The following is a 17,602-nucleotide window of genomic DNA, read 5'->3' as shown; positions in this document are numbered from 1 at the left end:
CCGGACAGCATGAAACTTCACCCAAGCGCCTACCTTAAGACACTACCTTCAGGAGAAGCTACAGCACATCTTCTGGAAAGACAGTTAGTTCACATATAAGTTTCCAAGTGGCAGAGAATCCACAGACCCTTGGCAATATGTAGTCCAGCTGGAAACAGGGAGTGTTTTTTTCCTGCATAGCACCTGGGAATGTTTTGACACTGTACAAGTGATGATGGAGGATGTAAAAGCAGCAGAAATGCTCTGGATTTGCAGAGCCTATGGCAATGCTAAGCTGCTTTGTGCTAAAGGAGACCTTATATCAGTGTTGGGAAAAATTTCTAGCTACGTGGAGAAAAAAAGCACTGGAACAAGTTTCAAGGAAAGTTAGGAAATCCTTGTCACTGGAAGCTTTAACAAGTGAAGAACATCAAGTGGTGTCACTAATCAGGGCCAAGCACAGCCCACATTCATTATGTAAACCAAGCAAACCAAGGCAGTGAACTACAACAAAAAACACACCCCCCAGAGAAACTCAAGTACAGAAAGGATCAGAATCATATTTGCTAGGGAACTGTTACCTGGAGTAACTCAAGGTCTGAGGAATCCTCTTGTCCAGGTACCATTTCTGTCAGCATTTCAGACATCACTTTTGTATTCCCACGAACAATATCCAGTTCACTGCGCAGCCGGGCAATCTACATTGGGGTAAAAAGACAGCAAAATACTGCCTAATCTTTTGGTTTAAGCAGATCATTTTCAACAACTGACTTTGTGATACCCCTGGTTCTGTCTGACTTGATATCTGAGGCTCCAGACATTCTAGTAGGGAAAAAAAAAAAGTAAAGATAAAAAGTTTGCCCAGGAGAAAATTTTAGAAAAGCAACAGAAAAAGGAAAGAACTGTAGAACGACTCACAAACCCAGACGTGCCATGCTTGTATGGAAGGGAAGCAGTTGAAAACAGCAGCTAAAAACACACCTTGGCTGCAGTGCACCATGTGTACCTCACTCAAATGTGGGGAAAGATGTACAACTTTTGAGCTGGATCTTTAGCTCTGAAGTTACTATTTTTGCAGAGAGAAGAAAAGATCCTATATGAGGGCATCTGCAAGGGTCTTATGGATGCAGACTTAACTCCCTGTTAGAAAGGCTTCTTGCACCTGCAAGACATTCTGTGCCTTTAAAGGAGAGAGAACTGCTAACCTACTGTACAACTGCTGAGGGGACTGGTAGATCAGATTGTGAGGTTTCGTAACTGCTGCCATTAGGAGGCCATACACACAACTCTAAAGCCTAGTTTTTACAGCATACAGGAGGAAAGATTAGTAAGTCAAACCAGACCTAGGAGGCAATCAAAGTCAAAAGAGTTAAAATGAAAGTTCCTCTGTAAATTCGTTTCTAATTTGATCTGCTGAAAGAGTCTCACTCAAAAGAATCATCATCCCAATACCTGTTCAGAATTCGCAGTGATGGGACCAGTCACATTCAGAGCTGGGGCCTGAGGAGCAGAATACGCCGTTGGAGAAGATGAAGAATAAGAACTGGTGCTCATCCTTTGCTGAGACTGTGAATTGTGCATATTTGCTGCAGGATCAACTTCAGGAACACTCTGCCACATCAGAAAGACACGAGTTCAAAAGCTGAATTGTGACAGCACTTGCTTTGTCAGCAGCCTCAGGCCAAATACGTTCAAATATAGAACATAATTGCACCTTGTGGAAAAGGTCAGTGTGGTTACCAGAACAGACTGGCAGGCCAGCCCATAAACAGACAGCTGCCACAAAAATGCACGCCTGTATCTTTTGACCCAACCCACGTGTATTTAAGTCAATTTACCTTTACAAGAAAAGTGAGAAGCCAAATAAAAACATGAGCCAAAGATAAATAATTATAAATTATTTTCAACTAGGAATTAAGTTGCAGGCTTATAAAAAATGATGCGATACATAGATACTGAATTTAATTAACCTTGACACAAGAATTGTAATCTTTCAGTCCTTGATCACTTGCATTTACCACTTCAAAGATTCATTAACTTCAGTTTTCAGAGCGAATAATCAGAACACCTGTGATCATTAAGTTGCTTCCTAGCAGCAGTTCTGTCAACTTTCCAGACCTAACTTTTCAAAGGTGTAAAGATCTCACGTTGCCATGGGATCAGTGAAAGATTCAGACTCTGTACACCTTTAAAAGACAGGCAGGCCTTGATTCAGGGTTATCACCAACAGAAACAACCATACTTTTGAGCTAAAGAAGTAAATCTCAATCATATATCTTGCTGGACTCTCTTTGAACAAATTAGTTGCGTTTGCCTAGTGGTTTTGTGGTACAAGTGTACAAACCTCCTCCAAACTCTCTTCTCTTTTCAGATTGCTGCTTGACTCGAGGGAGGAGATACCATTAGCTTATCAGCCTGTCAAATGCAGCTGCATTACGCTTCCACAAACCTTTTCACTATTAAAAAGGTCTTTTCAGGAGTGAGAAAATGAGCCAAATTTGGAGAAACAGGAGGGAAAAGAAGAGTAGTTATCCAACTATTTAGACATCTTGAGAAAATACCCCCAGAATTGCAATGCTGCAGCTTACCCTCTGTGGTGTGTGTATTGGAGACAGAGCATCAAGATCTGCCATGGGAAACTCTATGCCTTTCCTCTTGAGTTCTTCATAAATATGCACTACGCCAGTTAAATCAGGGCTACTTCGAAAGGCATCAGCCCAAGCCTGGAAAACATGAGGGATTATCCATAAACCTTCCAAACAAAGTTCCAGCTCCACCCTGACCTCAGATACTGACTACAAAAGCTTTCATGTATTTCAGCTTCAAAGGGAAGCTATAATCATTAGAGCTGGTCTAAAAGATCCTGCAAATATTGTTAAGACAGTCACGTACACATTTTATTCACATATAAACCAGACAGGAACCCAGCGCACAGTAGCTACGTCTAGCCCCTGACATCAAAATCTGTAAATGCAAATGAAAGCCTCTTCCAATCTCCTCTACTTAGCAGTGATTGCATGCTGATCTCTTCTTGCATATTCTATGGCCAATGACCCACCAGAAAAAAATCTGAAAGATTAAATTGATCTAAGCAAAATTCATAGTCATACAATAATCTTTGGTAATCTCAATTTACTCTGTGAAAGATCCTCATCTGCTGCCAAAGAAAAGATACAGCTGCCAAGTTTTCTTCAGTATTTTATTTAGACCAAACTTAAATAAAAAAGGTAGTTTTGGAGGTTCTTATATTGTGAAACATGCAGTCCCATGGGCAGCAGAACTAATGAAGCCTGGGTTCTCACAGAGCATGTCCGACACTCAGACACCCCGGTGTGTCGGAAAGAACAAGTTTAAAGGGAGAATTTCCCACAGCTAGGGAAATTCCATATCTCTCCTGCATGAATTCTCTGGTGTCTAAAAAGACTTCAATTCAGATTTGAGCTTTTCCTTCAGTGAGAGCAACAAGTGTTTCTCTTTGCTTGCCAGCCTCCTGTACTCGTGAAGCTGCTTGGAGCATAATATCTTGAAAGCCTCTACCCCCTTTCACTTTTGCTGGAAATTAGCCAAGTATTAAAAATTTAGATGAAGGAAAAATTGAAATATTATGACTCAATTAAAAATGAAGCATTCCACAAACCCCCACATATGTGAGGTAGAGTATCAGTGCGCTGGATCCAGAACTACTGCGAGACATGTGTGTGGGCTCTGAACTTAATTCATTTAGTCATCACTTTTACACTAGTCCTTTGACTATTTTTACTTTAAAAACTGCTTTTAACCACTTTTTATATTTGAGAGGTGAGAAATCGAAGATAGCAAAGCAAGATAAGAAATAATACTTATATTCCTGTTCTGTTCAATTCTAAGAAAGAGCATTTCCTACCCTACATGCCCAGGAAACAATCCATTATCAGTTTCAAGCTAACAAATTCTGGGTTTGCTTCTCAGCTTTGTTAAGAGTAAATTAACTACATCAATTGTTCTGATGCAGTGCAAGCCCGAACAGCCCTATCCGAGCCAGAAAAAACAGCTCTGAGTGCAAAGAGCCATTCTGTTTCCTTGGAACTGACCTTCCACCAAACCATCCCTAATTCTGACGGAGGTATTGACTGTACAAGTAACCGTACCCTTGCACTTTCTCTGCATTTTCAATTTACATAAGCAGCCATCGGAATGATGCTTCTACCTAATGGTGTTCCCTACTTCAACTCTATTTGCAAGTAACTGTGAGAAATGTTAGGCCAGGGATGGTCTATTTAATAAGCACTCAAAAGAAACTTAGTGGCAAAAGTATGCTGTGCTGCTGCCCCCAACCTTTAATGACGCTTGTTTGTCCAGGAGGATGTACTAATGCATCCTCTCTTTCACTGGCTTCCTATAGATTTTCTCGTAGGCGCTAATGACAGTGAATTCACTTCATTTGCACTCTACCTTCTTAATATATTCTCTCTTCTGCAACTCTCCTTCCTGGAGAAAGGAGACACTTTAATTTGTATTCTTCTGCCTGGGCTGGCAGCATTATCTACATTCGTGTGTCTCTCAGAGGTCACAAGCAGGGCTGGGCGCTATTGTCCTAAGCGCTGTCTACACACATTGTAAGACAATCCCTGTCCTAGACAGCTTACAATTCAACTAGGCAAAAGTAATATTAGCTCTACTTTACGGATAAGGAGCTACGCACAGAGCTTAGGAGACTCGCCCACTGTCCAAACAAGTGTATGACAGAGGTGAGATTGAATTCAGACCTTCTAAGACTTTGGGCCAGACTATCAAAGGTGGATACTCAAGGATGCTGCTGTATAAATCCCACTTGGCACCTCAGCGTGCCCAAACAGGTTAATCAAATACCATTGCAAATCTGGCCCCTAAATCAGTGACCACCCCAAGCCAATTTTTTCAGCGTTGGACACTTTTTAACACGTGTACCCTCAGAAGAAATTGCCATGTCACTAAAAGTTTCCCCATGCTTTATCTTTGATGACAGTGCTCAGCTACTGGGCAGCAAGGTGGTATGAACTCTGAGGTGATGTGCAAGCTCTGACCAGAGGCACAGCAATGAGGAATATTTCCAAGGCCTTTTAGCAAGGTGGAGAAGGAAGGATAAGCAATACGTAATACATGCTAATTCATGTACACTGGGAAACAGGTTGAGAAAGTGAGACACAAGATGCCCAACATCTCAAAACAGTCAAGTCTCTAGATAAGAAATTGGATGGCAGCTTCATCTATTCTTGCTATGGAAAGGCCCCAGAGCACAAGAGCTGTATGGCTGAAGACATATGCTGCTTGTACAGCTTTTTTTCATGCTTCCAAGTGCTATTAATCCTCTCATTTCTGCTCTTATTAATTCCCTGATATCAAACTGTAAAAAGCCTACAGAAGGGGATAAATGCAATGTTAGTGGAGCAGAGCCGAGAAGAGATCAGCCCCCTGGAACGCAGTTAACTCCAACTGCGGGGAGCTCTAAAGAGCAAAGTCTAAGCTGAGCAAAGCGGTCCTGACGTAGGGGATATTTTGGGGGTGCGTGTCCACGGAGCACCTGAGATGAGTGACTGCAATCACTTTTCCAAACTTGTCAGGCAATCTGGAAAACAAAGTCCCCTACCACCTCCAGCTAAAAAGACACTAACAGAACCCACCCACAGGCAACTTTCATAACTCTCAGGCTTTTTATACCAAAAGGCATTTAGTACCCAGAGTGAGGCTTTTAGCTCTCTTGCACTAAGTCTACTCAGATAAAGTTTTGTTTAATACACTGAGGCAACGACTGTGGCTTTTTGGTTATGTTGCAAACACTTCCATCTTAGTTGCACTGATGACTGGGAATCCACTTAAATCCAGGACCCAGCGTAACCAACATCCTCTAAAACACTGTAGCAGAGGAAACAGTACGGAAACACGCACAGCGTCTCTTTGTGGGACAGTGTTTAACCTCATCTCCTGGTCACCGCATCCATCAGCTTTCCCACCAAAGCAGGCAGACACCCGAGGGCTCAGTCAGATGCACAAGAATTGTTTTTAATAATTTCATTAATTTTGTGCTATTTTTTAAAAAAGCCTTGTGATCAGAGACCAGAAATAAAGGGACCCCACAGACCACAATGCAATGCCCACCTAATTCCCCCACCCAGCCTATTTCCTGTTTGGAAACCACTTATTTACATTGTCATGCTCTAACGATGCCCTATCTGTGTATCCAAACAACAAATAAACCAGCAGATATTCAAGGGCATGCTTTGCCACAAAAATAAGAAGCGTATTTCGAAAACTATGCTGCGCATTTGTAAATACCTTCCCACACGAAACACTGCAGCAGGTTTATATCATTTTAAATACGCTGTGTCTTTTAGTCTCTGGTGTATGCAGTAGCCTGTAGGAGCTTAGAGATAAAGCTTCCTATAATTGTCAGATTTCCTCCAGGCAGGCACCAATGTTTCCTCATGTGTTGCTAATGGTTTGTGGAATTAACATGGCTGTTTATTGTTATGCTGCACAGAAGGAGAAGTGGCAGACAGGCCTATGTCTGAACCTCCCCACTGCAGGCAAGGATCTGACAGTGCACTTTTACTGCACAATAACCAGAGAAAAGACACCAAAACCATTTTAACTCCTATATGGTCATTTACTTTTCTATAACCATCTTTAAAATGAATTCAGAATGCTTTCTAATGGAGGGAAACAGCTCCATTTTACGGTCAGGGAAACAGACACAGAAAAGTAAGTGTTCTGCAATTGACAGCGAAAGCTGGATCCTCTAAAATTTCCTGGCCTCACACGACAAGCCCATCACAGAAGCAGGTTTCCAGCTTCTAGATACGACTGTTAAATTGCAAAGCCACCCATTTATCTTTTATTAAATCCTCTTGTTTTAGAGTAGAGTGGTACCTCTCTAACTAGACTCCAGACATTTCTCCCTGGATAAAATATCTATGCATGTGCATGTCTGCTCTTCCCTGCCAATCTGGATATATCATTTGTTTTTACATACAAAAAACTTGCCACATTTTTAATGATGACAGCATGTTTAGCGATGCGTAGCACTGAAGCAGACAGTCCTTATTCAGGCAGCAACATATGGAAGCAGAGACAAGCTGTGTACCTGAATCAGCGCTAGTACTTTATCCTGTACAATAGTGGGGGGATTATTCTTGGGCGAGATGATTTTCACCAGAACACCATCTATGAAGTCACGGTTTGCCACTAAGACATGAAAGCGATGGCCACAGTTCTTCACACAGGTCTCCAACACCTACACACACACAAAAAAACATTCATTGTTGGAGCAAAGCTTGATCACACACACAGCACCTATGTGGTTGGTTTCTGATTTTATTTTTTTTTTAATTTTATTTTAAAACTTTTGATGGGAGAGAGAGAAGATAGAGGAGAAATTACACTTTTACTCTTAATTCTGCTTTTCTTCCTCAATTTTATCAAAAAGCTTACTTTTCTACACACACATTTAGACGTACCTCACTCACCATTAACACATTGGACACTTTTGTGATGTACCTTTGCCTGTTTTCAAGGTAAAGAAATATAAAGTTTCTTCGTCTTCAAAGCAGAACTTTCCAACCTGCGCAGCTGAACAGCTAAGTACACAGCATCACATCAAGAGCAGGTAAGACAGAGGACATCCTGTCACAGTGAGATATTATTGTGCTGTGGCACTCCACCATTTCCTATGTACCTGGAACACAGCTGGACCCAGTTGCTCTGAGCTGTGAGCCATGTTTTAGAGTTGGGAATTCAGGTGAATGATCTTCACTCATTCAAAACACTCCCTTGTGAATGTTCTGACAGGTTATACTTTGACACATTTTCCCCCTGCAACCTAGCTAGAGGCACCTTCCACTTGCCATTCAACTGCCATGGAAGAACAGCTGTTGATTTTGCTCTGAAGAACATGATTAGCATGGAGATAAATCCAATGCGTCACTTCTTCTTACAGCCATGCCTAATAACCACTGCGATTCTGTATCTGAGGAGTCTGTAATTACTCTCCTACTTCAGCTACTTTCATCAGCCCTGATGACACGGCCTCATTCCTGATGAATTTCGCTTTTTCCTGCACAATGGATAATCTCATGGTTTGGTCTTTGGTAATCTGTCAAAATGACAATCCAGGATAGGAAACAGCAAAACGACAGAAAGTACAGTCACGCTTTGTCAGGGAGATGCAACAAGAGCTGTGTGAAAGAATCATACAGATCACCTACCCACAGCACTCTAACTCGATCTAGTTACTGCTGCTCATTCCTCAAACCACCGTGGTGCAGAGCCTGCCCAGCACCGTGCGCCCTGGAGTGCTGCATTACCCAGGAAACCCCTAAAGTCATCAGTAGGAAAGGTCACTAGCAAATTATCTCACACCTTAGCAGTGCTGCCTAAATGCACAGAATACAATTTACACTTTATTGAGTCAAATTAGATCAGCATAAATTAATGCGAGTCTCCTACAGAGATCCATTCACATGGGAAATCGTGCATCAGCTACTTATGAAGCTGAAAATACAGCAAGTTCATCATCCTCAGTTGCAGATATGCTGCCAGCTGCCATCCTGGAGTGGGGAAATGGCTGGACACAGGGAGATGAAAGTAGAAGCCCCAAAGGGTAGATAATACCATTTGGGCTACTTTAACTTTCCTCAGTCAGTACTTGGGATGAGTAAGAGCCCCGGAAAAAAGCAGAAATCAATTGAGTCAGAAAAATGCTCTGCGAAGCTTCCAGCAATTCTCCCCGAGGAAGTGAGGAGGCAATTGGAGAGAAGAAAAGGGCAGAGCAGTGGCTGTAAAAGCAAATAGTGTGTACATTCGAGAGAGTGCCAGGAAAAGGAAAATGACAAAAGAAAAGGGTTCTGCCCTTTTGAGGCATTCCAGCCTGCCCCCACTCACCGTCAGTGCCAGCATGACCTCTCTGTAATTTTTGTTCCCATTCAGCCTCTTCTTCAGTGCTCGAATGGCATCCTTTGGACTGAAGGAAAAACACACCGTTTTTAAAAGACAGCTCAGACACTTCTCACATGCCGTATGCTGTGGGAAAAGGAATCCTTTACCATTTCCAGCTGGACATAAGCATGTGTGTTAACTTCAGATAACTTGACTACAACCAAACCAGGGTCAAGTAGAATTATGTGAGGAGACAAGGTATCACAAAAGTCAAGACCAGAGCAGTGCCCGAGGCCTCCAAAAAGTCAGGATGTTGATCAAGCAGAAAAGATTGACAGCAACTCAGAAAAAGGCCCAGGGCATAAAACCAGCGATCAGTTCTCCCACAGCTTTTCTGGTGCTGAAGGAGATGTACCAGAGAAGTTCTCTATTCAAACGGCTGAAATTAATAGCATTGCAGCACTGCAAAGAGATACACCTGTGGAAAACAAGAACCCCACAAGTATGAACTCGGTACCCTCTGCAACAATACGTTTTTCCTGCCAGCCCTCCCAAGCAGAGACCGACCACAGAAAGTGCTGCATCATGCAGTAGTTCTCAAATGTCTAAGGAGGAGGAAAACTAAGCAACTCGTATGCAAACTATAAACATCTGCCCCCAGACTCACTGCACCTCCTCACATGCCGAGTGCGACTGGATGAAGATTGTGTTCATGAACCTTTCAAAGTTTGCTGAAATAGCACATACCCTTCTTCTGTCTCGTTGATAATGTCACAGATCTCCATGTTAAGTGTCCAGTCTTCACTCTGCAGAGAGCCATCTGTGGCCTTTTCTGTAAAGTAAAGAAAAATAAATCTTTTCACATCTTCCTGATTAGGTACTACACCTCAATCCATCTTCAGTTACTCTGAGCTGAAATTATCCAGTAAAAGAAAGATAGAAAGGAAAAAAAAGTCCCTACTGACTGTAAGCAATGTCAAACCTTCCCTCCTGGTTTTAGGGATCAGCATAGAGGTTTCCAGACAGAATCAATTATCCCTCAAGCTCACTACTTTCAGCCCACATAGATGGGCTGTTCTTCAAAGACTCCTGAATTCCTGGGAGAGTAGGAGAATGTCAGCTAATTCCAATTTAAACTTCTCAGACGCTGCTCTGTTGGCAAGTTATGAGGTAGGAAAATCGCCCCAAAATCAACATGATTTAGTAGTTCCTGTTTTAGCAGGTAATACCTCCATATGAATTGAGGGAGGAAAGATAGCAACTTGGAGACAGAATTCAAGGAAATCCAGATTCCAGCATGAAAGGAACCACCAGCACACGAAAATGTTTAGCACATGACAGTTCAGGTCACGATATCATTCATGGGCACCCCTTTTTCCTCGGGACTCTCTTACTCCTGTACCACGGTCCCTCAATATCTGCTTGCCAGGGGGCTGGGACCTGCTTCCCTCTGTCCCACGCTATGTCCCCCATCTCCTCTCCATGCTAGGGCTATGTACACATCTCCCAAGCACAATCTGCCTTCCTCCTGACTCCCCTCACTATCTGCATGGCAGGTAAGTCACTCCAGTATCAGACTAAATTCTACGGGAAGGATGACCTATAGCACCGTGACAGTGGCAGATGCCAACTGTTGGCGGTTTAATTTATAGTCGTCTGCAAGAGTAGCATAACCATAACTTCAAGTAATCAGTTGACAAGAACTATTTCCTCCATGGGATTTCCTCCTAAATCAATATAGTTCTGTCTAGTGGTGCCTAGAACATCCCCTGAATTTTTCACACTTCTCACTTGCAGCATTCAAACGCTATCTGCATTACACTACCCACATGCAGAAATGCTGTCGAGTTGAACGTAAAGCCTGTCACCAGAGAGACCTAAAAAGAGGACCCTCGAGCCAAACATGACCTTCTCCTCTAAATTAGTCTAGGTTTTTCTACAGATCCCTGGCATCCAGTGTTGGAAGGCAAACAGGGTAAACAAAAGCATTTCAGAAATGTAAAATAAACCAAAGGAAAAAAAAAAATCTTTTAAACATTTTAAAGCAGAAACAAAACCACAGGTACCGTCTCCAACTATCCTCTGTCTTTACATCAGACTCCAACCTGTCCCCCAGAACAAGGCAGATTTTGTTTGAGAACACCAGGCTCCAAGGACTTCACACATCTCTCTTCTTGTTTACCAATGACGTTTTCCCCATTATCATTTCTATCACTGTGACTGAGGATACAGATGCCCACAGGCCATAATTATGGGACATTATTTGGAGAAAGACTATGTGTCTGGGTAATTCAAGTTTCAGTGACTTTACACCAGAATCGTGGCTAAAGCAGCTCCACCAAGGACAGCAGTTACGTAAGTCTGAGACAAACAAGACAGCTATGCAAAATTCAAGCAGAGAGTGCAGAAAAGAAGCCATCTATCTGCAGTATGGAGAGGACCCCATGGAAAAGGAGATTATGGAACAGGAGATCATACTTTGCAGGCCTCGCTTCTCATTCAGAGAGGCAGTGCTGCAAGGCATGGAGATCCTGCACAGGGTCTCACCCACCGGCGAGGAGATGGAGGCTGCAAAACTCCCCACCGTGCCATCTTCACCTCTGAGTCTTTTTCAGCCATCACCACCTCATGGTAGAGTTCACCTTGGCAACGAAAACTCTTTCTGTTTGAGGAGAAGTCTGAGAGAGATACACATCTTCCAAAATGTCCAATAAATACCGGACAGGTTATTGGGTATTTTTAATTTACTACATTTAGGCTATGTTAGGCAGGGATTCTCTTACGCAAGAGTACAGGCAGAGCTGTTTAATGTTTTCTGGGATACAGGAATTCATCTTTGTGCAAAGCTACATGTAACAATCACTTTCATTAGTTGCATTTTGTTCTTATACTGTACATAAGGCTTTATTGCTATAGAATTTGGTCTGCCTTCACCTCCCTGTTGCTTAGGAAAACATTTTATTTAACATTAGAAAAAAAAAGTTAATATTCAGAGATATAAAAAAAGTCACTACATCTGCTCTGCTGAAGAAGGTGATCCCCAAAGCTGCAAAGGATTTATAAGCACAGTGCCGCAAAATGAGAGATTACACCTTAAATAGCGGGTATTCCTTAAACTGGGCCCATGATTTGTTTTCTTAATCTAAAACTATATTAACAAATTCGTGCGTTCTTGACAGCATTTGGCATCAGGCAGCGACTTAGCAATGTTCATACTCTCTGGTCTGCTAAAATCAGTTTTTATAAATGATTGTGGAAAATGCTGATCCTGCACAAAGTTGTGCTAGCAGCCAGTTCATTCATTGGTCTTGTAAAACCCATTTAGGTAAGGTTTATTTGACAAAATGTGTATATGACAGTAAGCCACAGCTAAAAACCGTGATATTTTGGAGACTGTAGAGTGAGGAGATGCTGCTGCAGCACTGTATGGAGAGTAGCACGGGAACACTCATCTGGGGTCCCCAATAACTGCATTCATATTTCCCTTCTGAGATGTACTAGGGAAAATGAAATCCCCTTTCTCCCAGAAAGTTTGGTTACCACCTTTTTATTTTTGCATTTCTGTTCTTTACTTGGAGTAATATGGGATTGAGACTGTGTGGGTTTAAGACGTAACAGTTGTCTTTTTGAGAATTAGTTCTTTTCCCCGTTGGGTAATTTTTAATTCGAATAAGAGTTGGAAGCTAATTTTAATCTCTTCTTCAGCAAGAGAGAGCACACAAGCACTTGTCATCTGTAATCGTTTGTCCTTTGTAGGGTGTGTGACCCAGATTTGCTGCTGCAGTGCTCTCTCAACTGTTACAAAGGAGTTAACTGACTGCAGAGAAGGCATACGGGTTTGTGTGTGATTTGTTTGAAGAACAGTATTACGCTGCAATGAATTGAAAGCCTGTAGAGCTCTTCCAGAACCAAAACACAGCAGGCTGTAGTTCTGGATTTCTGGTGAAACAGCTCTGCCTGCACTCATCCATAAGAGAATCCCTGCCCAATATATCCAAAATACAGTAAATTAAAAATACTCAATAACCTGTCCAGTATTTATTGGACATTTTGGAAGCATGCACCACTCTGAGGCCTCTCCTCAAACAGCAAATAGATATGACTAACAAGATTAAACAGATTTTGGAAACTATCACAGAATTGCAAAGGAACAGCACACAAATCATGCAAATGCCCTTTAAAAAAAGTCACCAGTTCCTCAATCTCTTTCAGCCTCATTAAAATGCATCTAAATGGCACTAGTTCACACAAGGACTCTGGAACATGACCAGAGGATTCCAGGGTGACATAAGAAATGTTAAATCAGACAAGGAAAAAGGCAATGAGTAGGAGTCCCTCCCGCCCCTCCCCTCACTGAACTGAAGAGTTTATGGTATAGTTTAATTGCATAACAAAAGGGCTGGCAGCTCCCAGCCTGGGTGCCAAGGGTGCCTTGCACAGCTTCTGACCCGAGAGCAACTCCGAGCGCTGTGTTATTGCTGACTTCGTCACCACAGCCGGGGCCAGGAGTTAAGTGTCTCACACAGAGATACAATACCACCAGGACATTATCAGAAAGTCTCTCAGAAACAAGATGCTATCGGTTCCCACCACGTTTCCCAAATTAAAGCATAAATGTTCTGGTAGAAAGAAAGACAATCTGGCACTCCACGCCTGACACGCTGCAGACCTTGGACACTGCATATGCAAGCATTAGCTTATCTCTAGTCTGCAAAGAAAAGGAGAAAAAATTGTGCTATTTTTTCATTCACACCTTCCCTCCAAGATCTAACTCTTGTGGCCGCTTTTCCACACTCTGCCAAATGTGGATTTCTATCAGTATTTCCCTGCTCACACTGAAATTGTGTGCATTTTATGGCACTCAGAGGGCACTGTTCAGTAGCATAAAGCTTTCAGTGTAAACAGCCTCGGTGCACACACCCCTCCAGCCAAGCCTCTTCCCAAGCGACCTGCTCCGACCTGAGAGATGTCACCACAAGGAAATCAAGTCAGAAATGCCTGTGTAACCAACCACATAATACACAGGCTGTGCGGGGCAGGATGGGAACGCTCTTTGAAATGCGGGGAAAAAACAGAAGAACTTTTACCACCCCTCTTGAACCCAGCTCAAAAGTCACCTAACAAAGAAATGCTAACACTGGTTATCCTTGAGAAGCTGCTCTCACAGCCCTTTTCAGTCCAGACTACATTTGCTTCAAAGTTACAGTTCAATGTTGACGACACTCTTAGAATTTGATTTTATTCACATACTGATGAGATAAAGCAGAATCCTCGCTCTTCCCTGCTTCTCCCTCCCAATGCTCATCTCTGACCATTATACTGAACCTGCCAATGGGGACAGCCTGAAGATTTTCATCAGGATTGCAACTGCACAAGTTGAAGCCTGTATGCTATTTAACTCACGTCCCATATGTATGTTTATGCAGCCAGGACTGAAAAACTGACTGCTGGAAGCACTGAGAACAGCTACTCTAGCTGAATATGATGACAGCAGGCACAACCAGGGTAAAAATCTCCCCGAAAGGTCTATCTATAAGCAACAATAAGTGACTGCGGTGCTGCATAATGGTCCTGGAAGAAAAGGCAAAAGTGAAAGTTAAACCTTGCACTAGCTACAAATCACATTAAATGAAAAAGGGAGAACTGTGCTGTTTTCTGTCTGAACACCAGAACCTCGTGAATGAACAGATCTTTGTGTTGAGAGAAATCACAGTTTTCTCTCTTGGGACTTCTCCAGATGTTGTTTCAGAGACTCTTGATTCATACGTTTGGGAAGAATTATGCATGAAAAAAATCACCTTCTGTTTATGCAAGAAGCATGCACACCAAGGCACCGTATTAGAGAGATCCAAAAACAATTTTTCCCCTTCCCACCAACAGCGTTTGGTGTTCAAGCAGCATAAAACATCCTTTTGTTTTTTGCTTGGAAGTTCAGAAGATCGCAGATCTTGGATCTTTGTCTTGCTTCTTAACAGTCCACCTGCCTACCAGCTGTGCTCCAAGACCGAAATTAGAAAATCAAACAGTCAGATGTGTTATATTTCACTCTGCATAATATGTGGCAGAGAACAGAAGAAGCCACAGTATTAGCAGGCTTTTACTTCCATCCTACTGGTCCCCCTCCTTTCAGCTCAGTGGAGCTCTCTCAGAAACAAGGGCTACCAGCTGACGTCAAATGCAAAATGCTTTTATAGAATGGACAAAGGTCTTTCAGGAAAAAAAAAAAAAAGTTTTGCAAGGCAATGCAAAACACACAAGATGCTCACAAAGCATCATCAAAAGATGAGCTACTGAATGAGACGATAACATCTCTCCTCTGAGCTGTAGCTTACAGAATTGTTTTGCTTTAGAGCATCATTACGTTTTGTGACTGCAGTTGTCTCTCTGGGATTCAACAAATCATCAATGACCTGCATGGCACTATCAATAAGCCTTGAGGAAAGACCATACAGAGGCCACTGAAACATATTTCAGCTGTCCAAGCAAAACGAAGATAAGACTAAAGATCCTCAGCATTCGCATAGCTGCTGAGTTCAAGACATCTCACTTGGAAAACAGAGATACACCAGAATAACACACTTGGATACTCCTGGACCTAACAGTCGCGTCTTGCTTTCTCTATATTTGCTTTTAGAAAGGCAGTCACGGACACTTAGATATTATGGTAACCAACAGGAGGTTTTTTTCCTTTTTATCAACACGCTATTAAAAAATAAATGTGACTCATTCAAAACTCAAGATCAAAACTCAACTCTGAAGTGACTTACTCTTAAAAACCTGCCAGTTTCTTTGTTAGAAAGCACAGCTCCAATAGCATTTTTCAATTAGCCACCTCACTGCTCCAAGTCCTTTTTCTACATTCCTTATTTCACACTGCTCTGAAAATGCTGAGCTTCACACTTCTAAAGAAAAAGCCAGTCAGCTAGAACAAACGGGCTCAATCTGAACTGCAAGGCATTACAGAAAAACGTGATTTGGGTTGTACTGCTGCAGCACTGGTCATCCACTTTGACCGTTGTGATTTTTCAATTGATTTTAGCTATGCTTATACATCGAAACTCTTTGGGATGAAGTCATCTATCCTCCACTCATTTTTTGCCAAAGTTTCTGGTGCTGAATAAATGAATAATCATAGTTTGTAATGACTGCAGAGCCTACATTAGAATAAAATAACAAGAGAAGCTGTGGACATGTACATGTGCAATCATAATGAGTATTTAGCTTGAATGCTGTTTGAAGGCACAGCAGTAAATTGGGAACTGTCATTTTCTCCAATTAACTTTCAGGTTTTCTTCTTTTTGAAGCTGCCGCCCAAATGCCAAACTTCTTCAAACGTGCCTTCCAGATCACACTTACCTGCAATCATGAATATGTAATATGCAATTACTGCGCCTTTTTAAAGACCACACGGTATTCACAGTTATGCTACAATATTCCTGTGATTTAGATACGCTACGGAAAAGACATCACCCAACATCTCCCACAAATTCAGCCTCTCAGGAGCAGGAAACTACAGCTGATTAACTGAGCATAGCTGTGCAGCAGTTTCAGAAGCAGGGCAAGGCAAATGGATTAATACATATTAAACAAATATTAACAGCTGTACAGCAAAGAAGATTCTTTTTCATACACAGATCAGAGCTTCACCTGAACAAACAGAAAAACAAAACAGAAATCCTAATAATAATATCAGAATAGGCATATCAACCTGACTCTCTTAGTTTATCACATCTCATGAGTCCAGATGCATTTGCACGTTGTAAAACCAGACGGACCTACGCTGCTGTATCGTACAGAAATGACCTGACAGGATAACCTAGTCCAGGCAGTTTCTGTACTCGGATGTCATTTATCTCAGGCATAAACGATGGTTTAGTCATAATCCTTAAAAGTGTTTGGAATCTGGATCCCAAGCAGAATGGTGTGTTTCTATACAATAAAGACTTTTGTTATGAATCTTCTCACTGAAGTTCCCCCACCAGCAGAAATTGTTGCTGCTGACAGCATGCTCCACTGAATGACATGTGTATCTAAGTTGCTCTCTTTCAAAACAGATGGCAGAAAGAGACTACTGCTTCTTTAAAACAAAGTAAAATCCCTCTGACTTACTCATTCTATACAGCTTTAAAAAAACAATCAAAACTTCCTCCTATGTACTGTACACTCATTAAAGCTAACGTGTTGACCCATGTACCATAAATAGCTGTCCTTCAGAGCTAGGTCATACAGCAGCAGCTCCCAGCTCAAGCCATTTGCATGATTTGGAGGCACTTTTCCCTAAAACTCAGCCTGCACCGCATGTTTCCTCACCTCTTTCAGCAGTGACCTTGGCCAGATTCCCATCTCGCTGCAAGCCCACGATATTCAAAGTATGGTGCTACTTTACGACTGACAAACAAGGTCCTGCTCACGTCAGAAATCAATACGCTAAAGCCTTCAATCAGAAATGTCAAAGCAGTTTTAAAATATACGTCCTGTATTAATGGATTTTAATGGATTCAAGTGGAGATGTTTACTGGGTGATTTACGGTAGGGGAGCGACAAATCAATGTTCCTTTATGACATGTCACATCTCATGACAGACTGTCCCCCCGTACCGTTGTATCGGTGGAGATGATGGCTCACCACTTCGCAAACATCTGTGATCTATTAGGCAACACTTCCAGTAGTCTAATATTATCACACTCTGAGTGTCCATCTTTCTTCTCTAGATGAGAGGCACGAAAGCATAAAT

The 17,602-nt window shown here is 42.1% G+C and overlaps 1 protein-coding gene across 5 annotated transcripts in view; it reads right to left on the bottom strand.

The window, feature by feature from the left end:
* Positions 1–17,602, bottom strand: part of TOM1L2 (target of myb1 like 2 membrane trafficking protein) — a 58,655-nt gene that overhangs the window by 28,620 nt on the left and 12,433 nt on the right. For all 5 annotated transcript variants that reach the window (XM_074886657.1, XM_074886658.1, XM_074886660.1 and 2 more), the window contains exons 2-7: positions 9,616–9,700; positions 8,875–8,953; positions 7,079–7,228; positions 2,568–2,702; positions 1,432–1,590; positions 561–677 (exon numbers count right to left, since the gene is read on the bottom strand). In XM_074886657.1, coding sequence (XP_074742758.1) covers positions 561–677; positions 1,432–1,590; positions 2,568–2,702; positions 7,079–7,228; positions 8,875–8,953; positions 9,616–9,700 — 725 coding nt within the window. The remainder of the gene's footprint in view (positions 1–560; positions 678–1,431; positions 1,591–2,567; positions 2,703–7,078; positions 7,229–8,874; positions 8,954–9,615; positions 9,701–17,602) is intronic.

The sequence above is a fragment of the Strix uralensis genome, chromosome 16 (assembly GCF_047716275.1).
Source record: "Strix uralensis isolate ZFMK-TIS-50842 chromosome 16, bStrUra1, whole genome shotgun sequence".
Classification (NCBI taxonomy): Eukaryota; Metazoa; Chordata; class Aves; order Strigiformes; family Strigidae; genus Strix; species Strix uralensis.
Note: the sequence above shows the minus strand (reverse complement) of the source record. Positions and strands in the feature narration are given on the sequence as shown.